The sequence below is a fragment of the Phyllostomus discolor genome, chromosome 13, assembly GCF_004126475.2.
Source record: "Phyllostomus discolor isolate MPI-MPIP mPhyDis1 chromosome 13, mPhyDis1.pri.v3, whole genome shotgun sequence".
In the NCBI taxonomy this organism is placed as follows: Eukaryota; Metazoa; Chordata; class Mammalia; order Chiroptera; family Phyllostomidae; genus Phyllostomus; species Phyllostomus discolor.
The window spans coordinates 38,711,929-38,734,014 of record NC_040915.2 but is presented as its reverse complement, the minus strand read 5'-3'; the positions used below and the strand labels follow the sequence as shown (position 1 = coordinate 38,734,014).

At 66.5% G+C, this 22,086-nt stretch overlaps 1 protein-coding gene across 2 annotated transcripts; it reads right to left on the bottom strand.

The window, feature by feature from the left end:
* Nucleotides 1-1,782: 1,782 nt before the first annotated feature.
* Nucleotides 1,783-20,784, bottom strand: FBXL18 (F-box and leucine rich repeat protein 18). 2 transcript variants are annotated; one of them, XM_028527276.2, is made up of 5 exons: nucleotides 20,627-20,783; nucleotides 17,812-18,027; nucleotides 14,677-16,220; nucleotides 9,278-9,496; nucleotides 1,783-2,673 (listed from the first exon to the last, which is right to left on the bottom strand). In XM_028527276.2, the coding sequence occupies exons 1-5, from the start codon at nucleotides 20,642-20,644 to the stop codon at nucleotides 2,517-2,519; spliced, it is 2,154 nt and encodes a 717-aa protein (XP_028383077.2). In that variant the 5' UTR covers nucleotides 20,645-20,783; the 3' UTR covers nucleotides 1,783-2,516. The 2 variants fall into 2 exon arrangements, with proteins under 2 accessions (XP_028383077.2, XP_035869673.1); XM_036013780.1 differs by lacking the exon at nucleotides 9,278-9,496 and having other exon boundaries at nucleotides 20,627-20,784.
* Nucleotides 20,785-22,086: the final 1,302 nt, after the last annotated feature.

Here is a 22,086-nt window from a genome sequence, read left to right as displayed (position 1 = left end):
AAAGGTCCCTGGAGCTGCATCTGCTCAGCGCTCGGAAGGGCCCTGGGAGGCAGGGAGAAAAGTCCCCGTCAGACAGAGCAGCAGGGTGTGCCCGCTGGGCCTCCTGGGCTCGGAGCAGAGGTGCGTGCACAGGGGGACGAGCAGAGCCTCAGAAGGCGGGGGGGGGGGGGGGGGGGGGCGGGCCTGCAGCCTCCTGTCCCTCCCTGGGACCACCTGCCTGCTGCAGCCCAGGGCGGGAGGGTGGCCGTGCGGGTGGGGCAGGGGTCTCTCTTTTCACAAAGTGGTAAATGCCCGACCTCTCCTTCCTCATCCCCTCTCCCTCGTGGCACTCGCTCTCACACACGAGTGTGCACAAGTGACTCAATCACACACGCAGAGCCGAGCACAGGTGTGTGCACAGGCACACGTGCCAGGCCCCTCTCCGCAGGCAGCATATGGTCCGCCGCCTAACAGCCCGGCTCTGCCGACTGGGGACCATTAGGGTGGGCTCTCCTCCCAGCGTAGATGCTGCAGGATACAAGCTGCAATTGACGCCGGTGCCAAAACGGCACTTAGAGAGGATGAGCACATCACTGACACCTGGTGGGCCCTGTCTGGGCGCAGGGGCGGCGGAACGTCCCGCTCTCGGTGAAAGGATGGTCGTGGGAGCCACGGAGAGCAGTCCCCGCGTCCCGACGCAGCCCGAGCTCCACCCCCCCCCCCCGCCCCCTGTTGGCAGGAGTGCACACTCGCCGGGGCGGCCCGTCAGACAAGGGCTCCAGCCACAGCCACAGCCTCTGGATTCCTTCCCGGGGGGGCTCTGGGTGAAAGGAGAGGACCCTCAGAGCCGATGGGGGCCCCAGAGACAACCAGGTCACCTGCCTTCCTCCTGGGCTGCATCCCACCTTCCCCATCACCCTCACCTGGTGGTCTCTAGGTGCCACCGGGGAAAAAGCCCAGACACTGGGGGGCACGAAGCTCCCGCCTCTCAGACCCTCACCCACAGCGGCTCGGCCCCGCCTCCTGGGGCCTGGGAGCCTGTCCTGCAGCCTTCGAGGCAGGGAGAGACCAGACTGGGCCGCAGGGTCAGGCCCACGAAGGTGAAGGCTGCAAATCGGGGGGCACTCACCTGGAGACAGGGCGCCCCCAGCTGCAGCCCAGGATGAGGAAGGGCGCCCCGCGGCGCTCACAAGACGGCAGGAGAACCGGGGGGCGGGGGCGGAGCGCTCGCCCGGCTGCACCTCTGCAAACGCGCCATCACCCGGTCGGGCAGAGCGGAGTGGAGCGGAGCTGCTGGCAGCCGGAGCACAGGCTGCGCTCGGGCGGCAGAGCCCCGGCGGCCTGCGCCCTGGGGCGAGGACTGCAGAACGGTGCGCCCTTCTCGACCTCAGGGAAGGACGTGCGAGTGATCCCAAGGGGCCAGGTCCCCGGTGCTTTAACAGCACGTCAACTGCAGGACGAGCTACGTGGAATGGGGCGACCGTCACCATGGAAACAGAGTAGGAAGATGGAGGGTCGAGGACCAGCAGGGCAGCTGGATGCGAGCAGGGCCTTGTGGGTTCTGCACCCCCAGCCCAGAGGGCAAGGGCAGCAGGAGCCAGGCCCAGCGTGGGGGGCCGCCCAGAGACGCCCAGCGTGGGGGGGCCTCGAGACTGAGAAGGCAGGGGCTGCAGCTGGGCACGGGGGTGCGGGGGGTGGGCCCTGGACCCTGGGAGGTCGGGCCCCAGTTTTGGAACGGCTGTGCAGGACTTTCAAAGTGCGAAATACAGCCAGCTGGGACGGGGAGGCCGGTCATTGCTCCGGCCCTGCCACGCAGCCGCCCGTCCGCTGCCCCAGAAGCACGGACCTCCACAGGGAACTGCGGCCGCGGGGGAGGCCCCCCTCTCCCCTGGGCACCGCCCAGCACCTCCTGGACCTGGTCCGATGTCGGCTGGCAGGAAACACCGGAGACGCAGCTGGGTGCACGCATGTCTTACTGGGAAAGACAGCCCCCAAGCCTGTAGCCACAAGACTTCCAAGCTCCTCGCTGCGGCGCTGCTGACCGGAGGGGCCGCGCATCTCACGGGGGAGCACACCCACCCACAGGCACAGCCTCCCCCAGCCCTGGGCCTCAGGCCACCCCTCCGTGCCGCCTGGTGGCAGGTGGTCAGGGACACGTGAGCAGAGGGACACTCCTGGGGGTCGGAGTGAGGGGCAGCGAGGGCCAGACGGCGCTCCGGGGACCGGGCCGGAGCCCCAGGGAGCCAGGGCATGGCGGTCTGCGTCTCAGTTCAAAACCACCCTCGGCCGGGTCTGAGAGAGGCCGCCACCCGCTCGCCCTGCCTGTCCGCCTCGCATCGTCTCAGCCCACGGTCCACTGAGCGAGGAGTCCTCACTGGAGGAAGCAGGAGGAAGCGTTGGAAGCCCTGGGGGGCCGGGGGGCCAGGGAGAGGCCTCCTTTCCTCCTGTGACCCACCCAGGGGTCCCGGTGTCCGGCAGGCGAGGCGGGGGGCATCGGAGATGGCCCGGGAGGGGCTCGGCAGGGTGCTGGCCACCCCTCACCACCACAGGTTGGGCGGCTCCTCGGCCACTCGGCTCTTGAACAGGGTGATCTCGTCCAGGTGCACCATGGGGACGTCGCGGATGACGTCGGCCAGGCCCTCGTGCAGCAGGGGGAAGATGACGACGTTCAGCGCGGGCCGCTCGGCCTGGAAACTGAAGCGGAGGAGCCGTTAGCAAGCCCCGAGGCCGCCCGCCCAGCCCGAGGGCGCCCGAGCGCCTGCCGGACCCTCGCCCACGGCCGGCGCAGAGGGGCACCGGCCCTCTCCGCTGGGGCTGGAGGAGAGGCCTCTGGGGGTGTCACCCTGCTGCCATCCAGGCCCCCACTGAGCATCAGGCCAGGGAGTGCAGGCAGAATGGGTCAGAACAGCCCCTGTGTTCCTGGGTGTGTGTGGGGGGGCAGGTTTCGGGGTGGGGGCAGCGCCCCAGGAGCTGCAGAACCCAGGCCAGCACCAGCAGTGGGCGGAGAGAAGGGGCAGGGCTAAACCCCACAGGCAGCCCCGGAGCGGTGCGGACGCCCGGGTCAGGTGAGGCATCGGGTCGGCCAGGGAAGGGGACCAAGGCAGCCGCTGGGACTCAGGAGCCACCGTCTGCACAGGTGACGAGTGGCTGCCAGACCAGCTCCCCGCCGCTGCACCACAGGGTCCCCTCCGGGCCGTGGGCGAAAAGCACGAGCAATCTCTGAGGAGCCTCGGCCAGGCCCAGGGCTGTGCTGGGCGCCAAGGGACGAGCTGCCCCACGCCCCCCCGCCCCGAGACCCCTCCCTTCCCACCTGAGGAAGCAGCACTTGGGGAGGGGACGCCCAGGCCACTGTCCCTCCGCCAGTCACCAGCGGAGAGGGGCCCCTCCCTCCCTGTCAGCCTGGGACTGGCCCCTGGGCAGCAGCCTGGACACAAAGCCCGGCGCCACGGGGGCGCACGGAGAAAGGGGACGCGGTCGACCCCGGGAACAAGCCAGGATGCCCAGGGTGACTCTAGTCACAGGGAAACCGTCTGTCCCCCGGGTCTGGGCCGGCAAGAGGCGGGGACATGCCGCCCGACAGGGGGCCTGGGCACTTGCCAAAAGCAAAGCACGCGGCCCTGCCGCAAGGGGAGGAGGAGAGCCTGTGCCCGCCCCCTGTGCCCCTCCCCCACGGCCCCAGCGCTGGATTAACGACTGCTGGCGAGCCGATGCCAGGAAGGCACTCGTAAAACTTGATGTTCGGGCCATAAAGATGCCGAGGAAACGCCTCCCGTTCTGCGCACGGCCTTTTCCCTGTCCTGCCCTCGTTCTGCTCGAGGGCAGCGCTGTCCGTGGCCGTGAACCCCGCAGGCCAGCCCTCGCCGGCACACCCGCTGCGCGGCCGACTTGACTGGAAGCACAACAGTCTCAGACGTGGGTGCACGTGTGCACAGAGGCCTGCCTGCCCGCCTCCCGCCGCCCGGGGCTGCCACAAGCCGTCAGTTCGCTGAAGGGGGTGCTTTCCCAGCAAAAGCCAGGAACGTGGCGGCCAGGGCCCCTCCTCCAGCAGCCCCAGCAGCCCTGGGCGTCTGTGGCGGCGGCTGTCCAGGTGCAGGAGCAGCACTCAGGACGCTGCGCAGAAGGGCGGTGGCAGAGGGGGCTCCTCCAGAAGGAAACCCACGGCCCTCGGAGGGCCTCCCCTCGGTCTGCACGGGGCGGGCCCGGACCAGGGCAGCCCTGCACGAGCACGCCCGCCCCTTCTCTGTGAAGCCCCTCCCTGCCCCCCCCCAGAGCCCACCACACCGTGGGCTGGGCCCACACTGTCCCCACGCGGGGCGGGCCCTGCATGGAGGAAGGCCTGCAGTCGGTGACGACTGAGTGAGGAAGACGGCGGACACGGAGGGAGAACCCCTCACTTCCCAGGGCGGGCTGGGGGCCCCTCCGGGGTCAGGGCCCGCACGCAGGTGAAGAAACCCCTCGCTTCCCAGGGCGGGCTGGGGGCCCCTCCGGGGTCAGGGCCCGCACGCAGGTGGGGGCGAGTTCCGGGCCGGGCGGGGGCGTGCGCGGCCCGTGTGCTCTGTGTAGCCCGTGCACCCTGGGTGCGTGTTATGACATCCTCTTGTATGACTCAGCGTAGTGTGGGGTGTGAGTAAACAGATCCGATGAAATAAAACAAAACTCCTTCCGGCCGCGCTCGCCTAGAAGCCAGGCTGGGCCGGTTGCTGCAGGCAGCACAGCTCACCTCTCGAGACCTGACCCTGGACCGAGGCTCGTCAATCATGTCTCCAGCAGCCTCTGGCCTGGGGGACAAAGGCCAGGCCTGCGAGGCCTCCTGCGGAACCCCCCAGGCCCGGCAGTGGGCAGGAGCCCTGGCCTCCCTCCCCGGAACCGTCCCCAGTGGGCTGTCACCTCGGGACCGAAGAGGCAGGGCCCACAGGAACCAGGCACAGCGCCCGCGCACGGGGCTGCTGCCTGACTCTGAAGCCCGGCACCTGCAAGCCCGCCACCTGGCCCCCAGGAGAGGCCGAGAGAGGGGACACGAGGGGTGTGACCCCGAGGGTCACGGAGCGGCTGGGCAGAAGGGCCAGCCCCTCGAGGAGGGCCTAAGACACCACAGGGGGCTTCCGAAAAGACGTCTGAGAGACCTCAAGCTCACTCCGCCACCACAGTGGGGAGGGGGGCTGACCGCACCGCAGGAGGCCCCCACCCGGGCGGTCCGCACACACGCTGGGCCGCAGGGCCGCAGGGCTGGGAAGGCTCGGGCCCGGAGGCCGGCTCTGAGCGCTCCAGGGCGCAGGAGTGACCCTTCACCTAAGGACCACCTGCTGGGTTTGCGTCTTCGCCTGGAAACGAGGAACAAAATGGAGGCTGACAGCTTCTCCCCCCACATAAAGGTCTTACAGAAGAGCCACAGTGATGAGACACTTCATAAACGTCACTTGCGCTACAGCCACCACAGTCGAGAAGCACCGAGGCAGACGGTGGCCAGAGGTCAGCCGCCCTGGGGCCGACGACGAGGAACACCCACTGCAGGCTCACAGAACCCCGAGCTGCCTGTGGGGGCAGCGCCCACCTGGGCCCGCCCAGACCCCGGCTCTGCCTGACAACCCACCTCGAGACCAGGGGGAGCGGTGGGCTCTGGCCCCCGCACAGAGGAGGGGCCCGAGGGACCTGGGGCTGAAACACTTGCCCCGGGCAGACGGCTGCCGGCCCGCTGCGGAGTCCCCCAGGTCCCACGCGGAGGGACAGGAGCGCAAAGCCGTGGGCCCTGGACCCCTGGAGCCGGCGGCGCAGGTCGGAGGCTGCAGGCACGGAGAGGCCCCTCGGCGACCTGCCTTCCGAGGGGCTGGGGTGCAGGGGGGTCAGTGCGGGGTCCGCTCCCAGCAGGCCCGCCGCCCCGGGCCTCCCCGGGTGACGACACAGGTTTCCCGAATCCCCGAGACCCCTCGTGTAGCGAGGGGGAGAAACACTTGCGCCCCGCTGTCCGTCCTGAGCACGCCCGGCTCCTCCACGACAGGCTCTCCCCCCGAGGGCAGCAGCGCGTCCTGGCCCCTCACCAGCCGCACCCCGTCGTCCCGCTGACTGCAGGCCCCCCCCCCCCCCCCCCCGCTGGTTCCCGCCTCCACCTGCCGGGCAGCCGGGCAGCCAGCCAGTCGGCGTGTTCTCAGCCCCTCTCGAAAGCCAGGCCCGTCCTGAGCTCGCCTCACCACTAAGCGAGCAGCCGCCCGAGGCCAGCGCCTCCCAGCGCCAGGGGCCCAAACCCAGCTCCACTGCCAGACCCGCAAGGGCCCCGGCCGGTGTGGCTCAGCGGACTGAGCGCCAGCCTGCGGACCCAAAGGTGGACGGTTCGATTCCCAGTCAGGACACAGGCCTGAGCTGCAGGCCAGTACGCAAGAGGCAACCAGTGTTTCTTTCTCTCACGTGGGGGTTTCTTTCCCTGTCTCCCTCCCTCCCTTCCCCGTCTCTGAAAAGAAAAGGAAACGACTGCCGATGACCCAGCTGACACTCTCTCCGGTGAGAGTGCTGCAGCCGGGACACCCGCCCCGCGGGCTGAGTCACGGGAGAGAGGCCGGCGAGCGACAGAACAGTCCGGCGCCAGGTGCTACTCCCGCCCAGTGACCCTGAGCTGGAGGCAGGGAAAGGGTGAGGAAGGAGGGGCGTCAGAAGATGCGGCAGGGAGGTCTGGCCTCCAGCGCCTCGGGTTCACCTGGTGGCCCAGAGGGTGGAGGGGACCAACCCAAGTGCTGAGGTGGAGTGCAGGTTACCGTGAGCCACGGCGCCACCTGCTGGGCACTTGCAGGAAAGCTGCAGGGACCCCGCAGCCCAGAGGGGCAGGGAGGCCGGCCCACCCTGTCTGTGCGGACATTCGCCCAGGCCCACACTGCCTCCCGGCCTGGACAGGCCCCTGGGGGAGCCGCCCCGCAGCGCAGGCCTCCGGGAAGACATCGGCGCAGGCGCACAGACACACAGGAAGAGGCCGCTCCCGTCGTCGGTGGGGCTGCCAGCAGACCCGGCGTGGGTGTGGCCCGCTGACCGGAGCGTCCTGCAGCCTGTGAGCCTCGTGCAGCAGGTGGGGGCTGGGGGCCGGGCACAGCCCCCACGGTACCCAGCACGGCCCCCTGGAGGGTGTGGGTGCCCTCCCCCATCCCTCCAGGGCTTGGGTCCTGGCTGCACTACTCGCCCACCTCACAGAGCCTCGTTTCCCCGTCTGCACACGGGGCCGCCGGAACGCGCCTCTGCAGAGCGGTACACGGTGCCCACGCGGGCGGGGTGCGAGGGGCCGGGGAGCAGGCAGGCCCCGGAACCCGGGTCCGCTGCAGGAGCACACACGGAGGCCACAGAGCGGGACCAAGGCATGCTCACCGCCACCCCCCCCACCCCGAGAGAGCCAGCCACTGCCCCCACAACGGGCAGGGTGCAGGCGAGGGGTGGGGCGCTGGGCAGAGCGGCAGCACCCCGCCCGCACCCTGGCTCCTGAAGCCCAGCACCGGGCGCCGTCCAGCGTGTAACAAAGCTCGCCCTCCAACCCGAGCGCCCGGCAGTCAGCCATGCCAGCCATGGAAGCCGCCGCGGCCCCGCATGACGGGCACCTAACAGCACTTGAAAAGATGGTCTGCGGCGTCATTTATCGGCAGGAGAAATCCACGACGAGCGTGAAATCAGAAGAACCAGGCGGGAACCAAGTAAGAGCCCGACCCAGTCTGCGGGCCACGGGCCGGCCGGCTGGTGGGGCCGCGGGGGGCCTTCACTCACTCAGCGATGGCTGGACGCAGCGCCTGCGTTTGTAGAGACACTACAGACAAGCGTTACTTCCACGGCCGGTGAGGAAAACCTCAGCCGGGGTTTCTCTGGGGAAGTCCACTGGCAAACCGCAGAGACGCGGTCCACCACGCAGTCCCCGCCACGGGGCCGCCGGCCCCGCGGTTCTGCAGACCTGGCTGATGGCCCGTCCCGGTTTTTGGGAACAGCTGGGCCTCCACCCTGTCACCTCCCCCGCCAGTGGGGGCACAGAAAGCGGGAGGAGGAAGCTGCGACCCTCTCGGCCAAGCTGAAATGAGGGCGCCCACCACCAGCCCTCCCCCAGGGGCCCCACGGCACTCCCTCAGCAGGGGTCTCCGCGTGCCCCGCCCCACCGGCTCAGGTCACGTTCTCCCCAAGAAGCGCCCCTGACCTGCATTCCAGTTCTGGGGGCTCCTCTGAACCCCACTCCGACTCCAGGACGGCCACCCTCACTGGACAGCTGGGCCCAGCTGTGCAGGACGGCAGGCCAGAGGGCACCCACCTGCCACAGTCCCCCGCAGGGCGCAGGAGGGAGCCCAGCCCCCGGGGAGACCGATGTTCTTAAATCCACCACCTTCACCCACCTCCACCCCAGGAGCCCCGGCCACCCAATCTGAACAAAGGGCAGGGATGCAGAAAATCCACAGGTCGCAGGTCTTCGCATCACGGCACAGGAACAGCAAGTGGAACGGACGCCCCCCTCCCAGGGGCTGGGGACCCAGGAACAACCCCAGAGCCTGGGGACGCGGCGCCCTGCCCAGAGAGTGTCCCTGGGCAGACGCCGGAGTGGCCCTGGGGCCGCCCCACAGGGACCCTGGGGCTGGTGGGCCCGGTCCGGCAGGAAACAGGGCGCGTGAAGACTCTCTCGCGGTCTCCCCACGGCTGTTCGTGCGTCCGGCGTTCGAGGGAAGTGACTGTGACTCCGCGGCAGAGACACCCACTGGCAGGCAGGGCCTCACCCACCAGCGCCAAGACCTGAGGTCACTTCTGCGGTTTTCTGGCCGAAACACATCAGGCGAACCACACCGATGGCCACTCTGCCAAGCACCAGCGCTCCTCAAGCGTCAGGGTCACGAGAGACGGGGAAGGACTGGGGACAGTCACAGGCTGGAGACTACGGAGACGTGACCGCTGAGCCCGAAGGGGGCCCTGCACGGAGCCCCGGAACAGGAGGGCCTCGGGGAAACTGAGGCAACTCGGAGGTCCGAGGCCAACCACCCACAATGCACCGTTCCCCCACTCTCAAGGCTGCTCCGTGGGGACCCAGGAGGCAGTGTCTCAGGGGGCTGGAAGGCGAGAATGCTTCGGCCGCCGGGCGCGAGGGGCTTCAGCCGTAGAAAGCTGACCCCGTGGCAGAGGGAACAAGGAGAGGAGAAGGCCCTGCGGTGGGCAGAAAACACCCTCTGCCCGGCGGTCTTGATCTCCAGGAAGGAGCTGTGGGCACTCGAGGGAGCCTGGGGTAGGGGGAGCGGGACACCCAGGGCCCCTTGGGGACAGGACGGTCACTGGCACCCTCAGCTCCCCGGCCCCGCCCACTCACCTCCGGAGGAGGGTCTGCTGCAGGCTCCTGCAGGTGGCCAGGGACTCGCCGGTAAACATGTGGCACACGACGACGTGCAGGCAGCGGGCCATGAAGGCCAGCACGGCCTCAGGCTGCAGGGTGCCGCTGCGGGAGACCAGGCACAGCCGCTGCAGCGTGGAGCACTGGCTCAGCGCCTGGAAGAACTGGGCGTTGGCGCTGAAGTAGGGCTGCTCCAGCCTGTGGGGAGAGAGGGGCGTGAGTCCGGCCGGCAGGCCCCCCCCCACCGGAGCTGCTGGGGGGCAGACGTGCGTGTGATGGGCGGGGCCTCTGGTCTTGGGCCCCGAGCACGGCAGGGACCCAGGCCTCCCTAGCCAGCAGCCGGCCCGGCACCCAGCACCAGACAGTGTTGGCCAGGTGGCAACCCCCTGCCACAGGCCGCGGTGACGCTGTTCCCCTCCCTCCACGTTCCCCGTGTTCCCCAAGGCCGGCCAGCGAATCCACGCAGCCGCCGTCCCCGCCTGCCCACGGCCCCAGCACTGTGTGCAAATCACTCCCGGGAGAAACTGTGTTGGACCCGGGACTGTGTCTCTCTGGGCCACGGCCCTGCCCACAGTGCAGATGCCCCTCCCCAGGGGCAGGGTGAGCCCTCCATCTGCACAGCTCGCCCGAAAGGAACCCCACAAGGCCTCTTCTCAGCACAAGCTGAGGGGGCCAGGCTGGCAACATCCCGGTCGGCCCCGCAAAGAGGTCTGCAGCGGTGAGCACGCATCGTAAAAGGAGGGGCTTCCAGCGTGGGCGGGAAATGCCTGCACCACCCCAAGAAGGCAGCCACCCTGCCCTGGGCACAGAGAGTCCCTGTCCAGGCCCCCCAAGTCCCCAGCGGGGGGAGAGAGCCCCGGTTCTCTGGACACAGCAACACAGAGAGAGGCCAAGCCAACCAGGACGCAGGGAGGAAGGTGCAGTCCCCGACCCCCGCAGGAGCTGCGCAGGCCGGGCACTGGTCTCCGCCGCCCCGCCGCCCAGGGACACGGACGGGCCACACCACAGGGAGGGGCCTTCAGAGTCGGGTCGGCGAGGACAGAAGGTCGTCAGAGCAGTGGCCCAACAGGCACCCGCCCCGGCACGGCCTGTCCTGCGCCCTGCCGTCTGGAGCCGCAGGGCACCAACGTGCGGTGGGAAGGCCGGGCCCGGGCGGGGTTTAGTACAATGCAAGCACAAGTTCTGCACAAGCTCCCGACTCCACGGCTGCAGGAGAAACACGGGTGCTCCTGGGGTGACTGCAGGAAGCCCCGAGTTGCCTCCTGCCTACAGTCCCAGGGATGCAAGAGGGGGGCCTCCTGCAGGGCTGCCCAGGCGGCCCCAGCCGGCAGCGGGGTGTCCCCAGTGGAGCACGAGCCAGCCCCTGGGCCCCTGAACGAGCTGCACCCGAAGGAGCTGGGACTGAGCCCTGGGCACAGCGCCGCAGAGCCGCAGGCTCGCCCGCCAGGGGGAAGGACAGCGCACTCGCTCCACGGGGCCAGGAGGTTAGCACGTGCCGTGCCCACGGTGACTGTGCACGTTTTTTCTCAATGAAGCACGTGGACACGCTATTTGGTTCTGTCAGGCACAACTTCTGGAGCCACCTGCAGGGAGCACCTCTTTGCCAGCGAGAGCCCTGCAGACACAGGACTGCTCGGCTGCGCCTCCGTCACTAGGTGGCGCTGCAGGGCTGTGCTACCGCCGAGTCCTCGCTCCGACCTCCTGGGTCACGGACCAGGTAGGCAGACAGGTAGGCAGACGTGTGCTGTGTGCGTGCACATTTTAAAATGTTTCCGACTAGCCAGCCACGTCCGGGCCCTCCCACCCTGTCGCAGGTGCTCAGCTGGGCAGGCCTGCGGGGAGCGCCCGGTCCACCCTTCCCCGCCCCCTCAGTGGACTGGCGGAGCGGACCTGAGGCCAGCAACCTTCAGGGTCTGTGCTGAGTGCACAGGATGAGGAAAGGTGCCCCCCACGACTGGCTCCGCCCAGGGGGGCCTGTGGCCCTTCTCCCTCCCTACCAGCTCTGCCCCAGCCCCTCAACCAGGAAGGATCTGGCCATCTGGCCACCCACCCAACTTCTGGAGAGGGGGCTCAGTTTCCCTGAGGCTCCGTGGGCACAGGCAGGGCTCAGGCCGCTCCCCACCACACACACTCTCAGCCTGCCCGGCAGCACCCAGGCCTCTAGGGTGATCCTGGGACAGCTTCCGGGGCCTGGCTCCCCACGGCTCTCTCGCATCCACCCAGACGCCTCCCTGACTCCAGGTCGCCGGGGCCTAGGGTGACTCAGGGCAACGCCCCTCCCTTCCGGCTCCACCAGGCAGGGCTTCTTCGTCAGTCTCAGGAGGGACGGTGCCCTTCCTTTCCAGCTGTGACCCTCTGGCTGCCGAGGTGTGCCACAGACCTGCAGCCGGCGAGGCCCTGGCGCAGGGGAGCAGCCCCGGCACCACCTCCCAATGGGAGCGGCCCCGGCTGCACAGAGCTCAAATTCACGGGCCTCCCTGGCGGGAGCGGCAACAGCAGCACCAGCCTGGGACCCCGAGGGCTGCCACCTCGGGAACGCGCACCGGAAGGGGAAGGTGCAGGTGCTGGCCGTGTGCCCCGGCCTCTGCCGAGTGCAGGACGCCCACCCCCCACCCCTCCCGCCCCACCCCCGGTCTGCGGCTGCTGCCCACGCGGCCGGCAGCACCTGCTCCTTTCGCCCCGGCCCCCCCGAAGAAGACAGGGATCCAGAGTGCGGGGGCCACTTGGCCTCATTTAGGAAGAGCCAGTGTTCGTTCTGAACGGGCAGTCCTCGGCCCCGATCGGACGTGGTTCCCGGCAGCCGGCGTGCACAGAGGAGCCATTATGAGCTGTGGTCGGGTTCTCAGGCGGCCCACAAAAGCCGTCTATCCAAGCCCCACAGGCCCCCGCCCCCAGCCACACAGCTCAGGCTGCGCACACAGCCCTGCCCCCGAGGAAGACCTGGACCCCGGGAATCCCCTCCCAGGCCAGCGAGGCCCCTCAGCGACCACTAAACGTGCTGCACTGCCCCACTCAATAGCCACCGGCCGGCTGGGTCCCCGGGCACGTTCATCAGCTCTCTGGGCCTCATCCGCCTCATCTGCAAAATGGGTCGATAACAGCTACCCTCCTGGGGCTGCTAAAAAGGGGTCGACACCCGCGGGCACAGGAGAAACACCTTCACGACCGAGACGGCTGGAGAGCAGCCACCGCCTCCCCCTCCTGGAGCTTCTGGAACCCTTGCCCTCTCCACCGGCCTCCACCCTCCCTGCGGCTGCAGCCCGGTCTCCTGTGCTGGTCCCTGCCCCTCCCTCCCCCACCCCGACCAGTTCTTGTCCCCCGTCTGTGGTCTCCCCCCCCCCCCCCCCCCCCCCCCCGTGCTGGCTGGCAGCTGGCTCCCCGACGGGGTCCGGGGCGGCTCAAGCTCACGCAGGCACACGCACCCCCGCCCCGCACAGCCTCCCTCCTCGGCGAGGGCAGCTGCTCCGGCTCAGCCCCCCAGGCCAGATGCCTCTGGCCCGCCCTGCCCACCCCTCACCCCACACATCTGATCAGTCAGCACATTCTCCGGAGAGTCAGGATCCGGCCACTTCGGCCACCCTGCCTTCCGTCCCATCTCCGTCTGCCCCGGCAGCCTCCCGCCCTGGCCCCCTGGTCTTTCTCAGCACAGCCGTGTGACCCCCCCCCCCCCCCCCGCCCCCGGAAGCACCGCCACTGTCCTGGGCCCCTGCTGCGCCTGGGAGACCCGGCACGTCCGCCTCCCGCCCTGCGCCAACTCAGCTCCGTGCAGCAGAGCTCTCTGTGCTAGGGATGTCCCTTGCGCACTTGCGCTGCCCAACACCTGGCCACTCTCGACACGGACACCGAGCACCTGAAACGTGGCCAATGTCCCCAAGGACTGAGGGCCGGATGTCGTTTCACTTGAACTTGTTTACAGGGAGGTCGCCCTGTGGCTTGTGGGTACTGCCGGCTGGTGCGCTGTGACTGGCTGGTCTGGAATGTTCTCTCCCCTGGTTCTGCTTCGCACACTCAAGTCCCTGAAGCCCCCGCTCAGCTCTCCCCTCCTCCACGGAGTCCGCCTGGACTGCCGGCCCCCCAGCCGGGCGCCCTCACCCCGTGCTGCCCTCCTCCTGGCACCTGCCGGCCTTCGCCCTGCCGCACGCTTTCAGTTCCTGCGCTCAGTGCTGGGCCGTCTCCCCACGAAAACACACTCCCCATGGACAGGGGTCCCTGCTTTGTTCGCTGTCCCCGGTCCTGGAACTGCACCTGCCGTGCAAGGCGCTCGCACATTTGAGTGGACGAAGAGCTAGGTCACGGGCGCCACACCCGCCCCACCTGCCCTCTCAGGAAGAGTCCCTTTGGTCCTAAGTCCCACCTCACGGGTGGGGGAGCCGGGCACAGGCAGCCCCAGGCTGACCCCGGCTATCCGACCCCGGGACCCGGCCACGGCTCCTGTCCTGCGGGACCCTCCTCCACCCAGGTCCCCCGGACCAGCTCGGAGACTGCCCCCTCGCCCCCCACAGCTCTGGGGAGGTCTGGCACGGGCCAGGCACCAGGAGCCTAGCCCTGCAGCCCGGAGGGCGGGAGCCCCGGTGCTCTGCCACCCCCCGGCGGCTCTGCACGCACCAGGCACTGCGAACGCCCTGGGCGAGAGGCAGGCACGGGGGGAGAGACGGTGGCTCTCGTCACCCAGGGCACATTGATCCGACACGGCAGGAGGACACTGGGGCTCCCTCGACCTGCTCCACCCTCCAGAAGGCCAGGGCTGGGCGTGCTGGGCTTGTGCGGGGGGGGCGGGGGGCCTTGCACACAGCCTGGCTGAGGAGCCCTGGGAGGCTCCAGCCCAGATCCGGCCCATTCCCTGCCGTGGGAGACCTTCTGGGGGGCAGAGTGGAGGTCTGCAAAGGGTACGCTGGTCTCCATTCTCCATGCCTCCAGGGCCAAGGTCAAGTTCTGGAGCCAGACTGACCGGGCACATCCCAATCTCAGCTCCCGCCTCCAGCTGCCCCTGCCCCGTCAGAGGGCCGCCTCCACGACGGGGGTCACAGCCGGGGCCTGGAAGCCCCTGGCTCTGGCCCGCAGCACCGAGTGAGCATTTGTGCTTCGGCCCTAAGCCAGGTGGTTCCTGGTGGGGATGGTGACACGCCGCCGTGCCCTCTGGCTCCAGCCTCTCAGGGAGACCAGACCGCCGACCCAAGGCCCGCCCCCATGCCTCCCCAGCAGAGCCGAGGTCTGCTGCCACCACCACGCTAGCGGGAGGGCAGGTCTGGGTCTGGCTCGTCCGGCCAGGTGCACGGCAGGTCTGCTAACGCTCGCCGACGCAGGGCCCTGCTCCTCCCCGTGCCGCTCCCAGGCCCCGGCAGGCCAGCCGAGGCCACGGAGGGGCTGCCGGCCCTCACCTGAGGTCCTTCAGCCGCCTGCAGTGCCTCAGCATGTCCGAGAGGGCGGACATGTAGACCACCTTCCCCATCATGCCCAGGTTGGCCAGCGAGAGGGACTGCAGCTGCTGGCACTGCAGGCCGATGCTGACCAGCCCGGAGCCCGTCAGGATGCTGGGCAGCTGCGCCAGCGTCAGGTGCCTCAGGAAGGCCAGCTGGCCGATGGCGGCCACCTCCGAGTCCCCGACGCTCTGCGCCCGGCTGCAGGGCGGGAGGGAGTTGCGGATGGCGGGCTCGTTGCGCGGCATGGCGGAGGAGAAGTTGGACCCGATCAGCTCAAGGCGCTCCAGGAAGGGCAGGCTCCTCAGCAGAGACCAGAACACGGAGGACGGCGGGGGGCCCGCCTGCCCCGAGAAGGGGCTGGGGCTCGCCTGCACGCCGATGCGCACCTTCTTGCCGAAGCCGCAGGGCACCGCGTGCATGGCGGGCTGGGCGGGCTTGCAGCCGGCCCACGGTGCGGAGTCGGCCACGGAGCAGACGGGCAGGGCCAGGGAGCGCAGGCGGTGCAGCCGGGCCAGCAGCTGGCACAGGTGCCGGCCGGGGCCCTCGGCGCTGTGGTGGTGGGCGGCCGAGAGGTTCAGGTGCCGCAGGTTGCCGCAGGCCGCCACCAGCGTCTCCAGGATGCCGCTGTCGATGTCGTCCTCCGCCTTGCGCGGCAGCGAGTCCGGGGACAGGCAGTGGACGCAGCCGCTGAGGTTCAGGCTGGCCAGGCTGCGGAGGTCCTTGCCGCCGTTGATGACGCGCTGGATCAGGTGGCCGCCAGACAGCGTGCACCGGCTGAAGCTGAAGTAGAAGGGGTTGTTGAACTTCATGTGCTGCAGGAGGGACGAGCCGTTGAGCCAGGACTTGGGCAGCTGCAGGGCGTCCAGCGCGACGTTGCGGGCCATGGAGTCCAGCAGGTTCTTGGTGGCCCCGCTCTCAGCGAAGCTGCCGGGCACGGAGATGAGGAAGGCGTGCAGGTTCTCGGGCGTGCGGTCGCTGAGCACGGCCAGGTAGAGCCGCACCACCTCCTGGTTGATGTAGCCGGGCGCCAGGCGGGCGTAGAAGACCCGCAGGCTCTGGTAGTGGGGCACGTTGCTCTGGCCCACCATGAGCTGGCCCGAGAGGATGGCACCCTCGCGCGTGCGGTCCAGGATCTCGAAGTAGAGCAGCAGCTTCTCCAGGCTGGTGCAGCAGGGCACCACCCCGTACGAGGGCGTGAACAGCGTCTGCTTGAGCTCCCGCACGCGGCTCAGCGTGGCCTTGCACTCTCCGCTCAGCTGGCTGGCGTCGAAGCCGGGGCTCACGTCGATGGCCAGGGAGCGCAGGTGCTGCAGGGCCGACAGCATCTTGGAGAGGCGCAGGGAGGTCAGGTGGCAGCCGGAGAGGTTCACCTTCACCAGGCTGCGGCAGCGGGCCACGTGCTCGACCGTGGAGCCCGACAGCCAGTAGCAGCCGGCCATGTTGAGCTGCTGGATCTCCCGGCCGATCTCCTTCACCAGCTGCTTCACCTTGTCCTCGCTGGCCTGCAGGACAGGGCGGGTGGGGACAGCAAGCAGGGGGCTGAAGACACCCAGGTGCTGCCCTCACCCCAGACCATCAGGGCCCCACGAGGACCCACAGAGACCCCACCCTCTGACAGAGGGGACACTCTGGGGAGAGCTGGCACCTCCTCTTCCTCGCCGCACACTCACCTGCACCCGACAGCCAAGAGCCCCCTGCTGGGGGGGGAGCAGTGCAGCTGTGGCAGGAAGGGTGGTGGTGCCTCAAAAACCGCACGCAGAGTCACCAGCGGCGGTGACCCAGCAATCCCACCCCCGGGTGCACACCCACGGAAACCGAGAGCATGCCCACGGCAGCATCCTCCACGATGGTCCAAAGGGTGGAGGCAACCCAAGTGTCCACCCACAGACGAATAAAGAACAAATGGGGCCCATCCATGCTACGCAATACTATTCAGTCATGGAAAGGAACGGAGTTCTAACCCTGGCTGGGCAGCTCAGTCAGTTAGAGCAGCATCCCAAAATACCAGGGTCACAGGTTCAATCCCCTGTCAGGGCACATACAAAAATCAATGAACGAGTGCATAAGTAAGTGGAATAAATCGACGTTTCTTTCTCTCTCTCAAATCAATAAGTAAAACATTTTATTTTTTTAAAGATTTTACTTATTTATTTTTAGACAGAGAGGCAGGGAGGGAGAATGAGAAGAAGAGAAACATCAATTGGTTGCCTTTTGCACGCCCCCACAACTGGGGACCTGGCCCACAACCCAGGCATGTGCCCTGACTGGGAATCGAACCGGCAACCTTTCAGTTTGCAGGCCAGGGCTCAGACCACTGAGCTGCACCGGCCAGGTCACAAGGGTTTCTTCAACAGAATACAAACAGCATGAATTCAAAAGTTCAATAACATGCACTTCACCAAAATTATAGACTCATGCTCCGCCAAATCCACCGTCAGGGAAGTGGGACGGCAAGCCCCAGACTGCGAGAGGAAACACTCGTAATGCGTGTGTCTGACCCAGGGCTCGCGTCCAGAACACACTCGGGACTCTCGGAACTCTCTGAGAGGAAGAGGGATGGTGGTGAGCGGGCAACAGCCTTGCACGACCCCTTCTGAAAAGCTCTCCCGATGGCCCGCACAGCCGACGGAGACAGAACCCACCGACAGCAGCCTTGGTCAGGGGAACGTGAGTGACCACCACCGTGAGATACCACGCCCCACCCATCAGAACGGCTAAAGCTCAAAAGACCTGCAGCGCCAAGTGCTGGCGAGGACTCAGAGCAAGCAGACAGCAGGCGCCCTGCTGGTGGGGTGTCAGTGGGGCCACCCCGCCCCACACCTGCCATGGAGCCGGCTGCAGAGTTAGGTCTCCCTCCTAGCCCGAGGCCCTCCCGCACGACGTCCCCGATACCTGCACCCTCCTCCCGGTGGCACTCTCCCTGTGCTTTTTGGCCCCTAGTTTTTGTCACACAGGTGTCTTGGAGGCTGTTCCAGTTGGAAGTCTGAGCACCTGCCCCCGACCGTGAGCTGCACGGGGCCCCTCTGCACAGATGGGCATCTCGGCTGTCCCCCATCCCGGGCCCACACGTGCCCGGCCACGCCCGCGCCTCACCTCGTAGTCCTTCTGCAGCAGCACGGTGTGGGTGAGGCTCTTGTCCAGGCACAGCGCCGCCAGCTTCCGGCAGGTGCGCCGGACGTTCACCACCAGGTCCGTGCTGGGGACGTGGCTCAGGATGTGCAGCAGGATCTCGTCCGAGAAGCCCAGCAGGTGGGCGCCGGCCGGCACCTCGGCCCCGGCGGGGGGTGCGTCGCCATCGCTGGGCGTGTCCTGAAAACACGGGGGCACCGAATTCCCACGGGGTCCCCGAGGGCAGCCTTCAGCCCGGCCTCCCCAGACAGGGAGAGTTCATTTCACCAGAAACCTCAGCCGCACAGAGAGAGCCCGGGACACTCTGTGAGCTCGCCTCCGCCTGCACACCGGGACCTCTCTCCACAAACGAGAGACTCGATCGAGGTGCAACTGCACGTTTTCTTTAATGTCAAAGTGACTTTTCCTGCTAAAGACTCTGGTCAAGTCTGGCGTGTTTCAGACTCAACTTAGGCGCACTGGCCGAGGTCCTCCGCTGGTGACACCTGCTGCCCTCCCCCTCTGCCCCCCATGTCAAGTTGTAGTGTAACCCTTGGGGAGAATTCCACCCAGAAACAACAGTAAGCCCTGACTGGTGTGGCTCAGTGGACTGAGCACCAGCCGGCGAACCATAAGGTCACCGGTTCAATTCCCAGTCGGGGCACGTGCCTGGGTTGTGAGCCAGGTCCCCAGTAGGAGGTACAAAAAAGGCAACCACACACTGATGTTTCTCTCCCTCTCTTTCTCCTTCTCTTCCCCTCTCTAAAAATAAATAAATAAGATCTTTCCCCAAAAATCTTTAAACAAAAAGAAAAGAAACAATACTTAGGGACAGGAACAGGGCCCCTCACAGGGCTGGTGTGAGGGGTAAATGAGTCACTGTGCACAATCCTCGGACCCTGTGGGGCGGTGACTTTTCAGCCCTGTCACTGCGGGCCGGTAACTTTCAAAACCAGAGCACTCCATTCTGGAATCAGACTAGGAGGATGGCTGCACAACCCCGTGAATATACATACGTATATATTTTTTAAGCTAATTTCCTTTTCCTTTTTTTTTCCTTTAACCCTCACCCAAGAATGTGTTTATTGGTTTTAGAGAGAAAGGGAAAGAGAGGTGGAAAACATTGATGTGAGAGAGAGCGAAATTTCAATCAGTTGCCTCCCATATGTGCACTGACCAGGGACTGAACCTGCAACCTAGGTACGTGCCCTGACGGAGAATGGAACCCACAACTTTTTGGCGTATGATATGACACTCCAACCAACTGAACCACCCAGCCAGAGTATGAATATGTTTTTTAAAGCCACTGAGTTGTACACTTTAAAACTGTGAATATTATCCCCTGGCTGGTGTGGCTCAGTGGACTGAGCGCTGGACTGAGAAGCAAAGGGTCGCCAGTTCGATTCCCAGTCAAGGCACATGCCTGGGTTGTGGGCCAGGCCCCCAGTAGGGAGCGCATGAGAGGCAACCGCACAGTGATTTTTCCCTGTCTCCCTCCCTTCCCCTCTAAAAATAAATAAATATTTTTTAAAATAAAAAAATGAGACCACCCAAGAAAAGGGGACCTTGGTCACCCAAGAAAAGGGGACCTTGATCTCCACACCCTTCTTGGTGGATGGATCTTGGTGGAATAAGACTCCTCTCTCCTCTCACCAGGCGATGCAACAGAGGCCTCGCTGACTGGGTCCCCAACCTGTGCTTCAAGGAACAGGCAAGGTGGGGCCTTTGTGCCGGGACCCCATATGACCAAGGTACCAGACAGCAGACACTTCCCCACAGCCGCGACCTCAAGAACACACCGCCAACCAGAATCTGCTACCACAGCCAGGCTGCCCGCCCTAGGGCTCTTCCTCGGGGAGCTGCAGCTTCCCTGCTCTTCCATCCACCGCCAGTCTTGGGGGGGGGGGGGGTCGGGGAGCCGCGAGGACCACTTCTGAGCGGAGTTCACCTCAAAGTTAGGGGAGCTGTCAGCCACGCACCTTCCACAAACCCAGCCCCATCCTCTCCTGTCCCCCAGCCCTAGGCAAACCCCGAGGTCAGGAAACGTGCTCGCAGTCGCGGATGACGGATAGAAACACACAAAGGTAGGCGGGGAGCAACAAAAGGGAAGACACTAGTCCGAGTCCAGATTCCCCCAGACTCTGGTCTGCAGAGAAAATATCCTGCAATACTTTACAGAGACAGTCGGTGGGTTCTCCACTGGACCCAGACTGGTGGAGCGTTGGCGAAGGAATTCTGGGTAACTCCTGAGTCCCCCAGTTGAAATGGCCTTTCCTTTACTACCCGCGAAGTCACACAAGTAGCACCCCCCCCAAAAATGGGCTGGACTTCAACTGAGCATTCAAAGACTAAGGGTGGGACGTGGGTCGGTCGGGGGTGGGGGATCCGTGGGGGCACGGGGAAAGTGCCTGTGAGGCCTGCGGGAGCCTGGAAACGGGGCGGGGAGGCGGGGGAGAACTCTGGGGGTCAGGAAGGCAGTGCTGGGAAAGGCACGCACACCCGGACGGGGAGAGAGCTGGCGCCTTCGCAGACCAGGGTGAAGGCCTGGAGGGCAGGACGGGGCAAGGCCAGGGTCAGGATGGGAGAGAGTGGGCGAGGCCGAGTTCAGGGCTGGCACAGAAAGAACCCAGGCCGGCCGACGCCCGGGTCGGGGTGGAAAGGATGGAGCGGGGCCCGGGTCCGACGGGAAGGAAGGAGTGGGCTGACAAGGATGCAGAAGAACCGGAGCCGGGATGGGAAAGCCCGAGCGGGGCCGACGCCGCGGGGCAAGGAGCAGATCGGAGAGAGGCGCCCGCCGTACCTCTCCGGAGCTGGCCATGTCGAGGTCGGACCGAGCCGCGGCGGCGGCGGGAGCCGCAGCCCCAAGGCCTCTCGCCTAGCAGACCAGAGATGCTCAAAGCAGGCGCGTCCGCGGCTCCACAGAGACCCCGGCAGGGGGCGGGGCCTCGCCTCCCTCACTTCCGGCGCCCTCCCTACGCACTTCCGCTCGCCCGCCGGCTTGCCCTGCGCGGCCGCCATGTTGGGTGCGGCGCAGCTGAGCAAGCCCCGCTAAGGCGTGGAGTGAAGCTGAGAGGACCCCAGGGGCTCCCTGCTTGCTCTCTGGCCCGATCTCCTAACTTTCATGACTTTAAATTTAAACAGCCACGCGTGGCTCTTGCCCCGTGGGACAGCGCAGCAAAAGTGAAGCCCCGTGAAGGCAGGCACAGTGTTTCCATATACGGCCGTACCCCCGGCCCCTAGCGCTGTGTGTCTGCTCAGAATACACGCTGAAGGATGAATGCGTGAGTGGAGCAGGGCGCCAGCCCCTGGCAGGGGTCTCTGAATGATTCCAGCCTTTGTGTCCCTTGTGTGATTTCAGGCCGGAAGGCGTGTTCGAACCCTGACACTTCCTATCCATCTTAGCCGCCAAGCCTCAGTTTCCCCACAAGGAAGTGGACTGCCCTGCACCAGCATGACCATGAGCACCCTCCTGCGACCTCAGCACCCGGCACCCGGATGGAGGGAAGGGTCTCGGGCTCGAAGCTCCTGCACTAGCCTGGACCCCCTCCTCCCAGACAGGCTTATCGGGGTGTGCTTCTGTCCAGTCAGGCCTGCTTTGAAGCGGAGAGACATTCCAGCGAGACAGGTTTCAGCTCCTTCAAAAGGTGAACCTCAGGTCGTCAGAGCTGCCTCATGGGGGAGCCAGGCGCCTGAGAAAGCGGGTGGTTCGGATCCCAGGGCCAGGCAGCTGCAGGCGTTAGAGGTAAATTCCACCTTTCCATCAAACAGAACAGTCGTGTTGATGGACGCGTGATCTGTCCAGGGAAGCAGTGAAGCAGACGGTGATCGGACTGCCTACATGTTAGGGTCAAACTCCATCTTTCTCACTTATGTGGGACCTGGGGCCAGCCACTGTCCGCTCTCAGCCTCATTTCCCCGACCCGTGAATGTGTGCTAAGGGGAGGACAGACGGGACCCTCCCACTCAGCCTGGCTTGGGAGATGCTGGCCCTTTGCTCCAAGCCAGGCATCAGATGACCGGCCCGCCTGCTGGCCCTGGAGGCAAGGAGCAGGGCATCGAGGACTGCGCAAGTCAGATGTGTGTCTCACCTGCGCTTCCAGAACCTTTCAAAGGAAAAAAACTGGTGGAGCACCTGCTCAAAACCACCCCTCCAGCTGTTACTGACGCTCCCATCTCTCAGGTGTGCACACGGGCAGTGACCAGTGGCTTCCCGAGGCCTCTGTCTGGGACAAGCGTGCCCAGCACCTACCCAGGTGACTG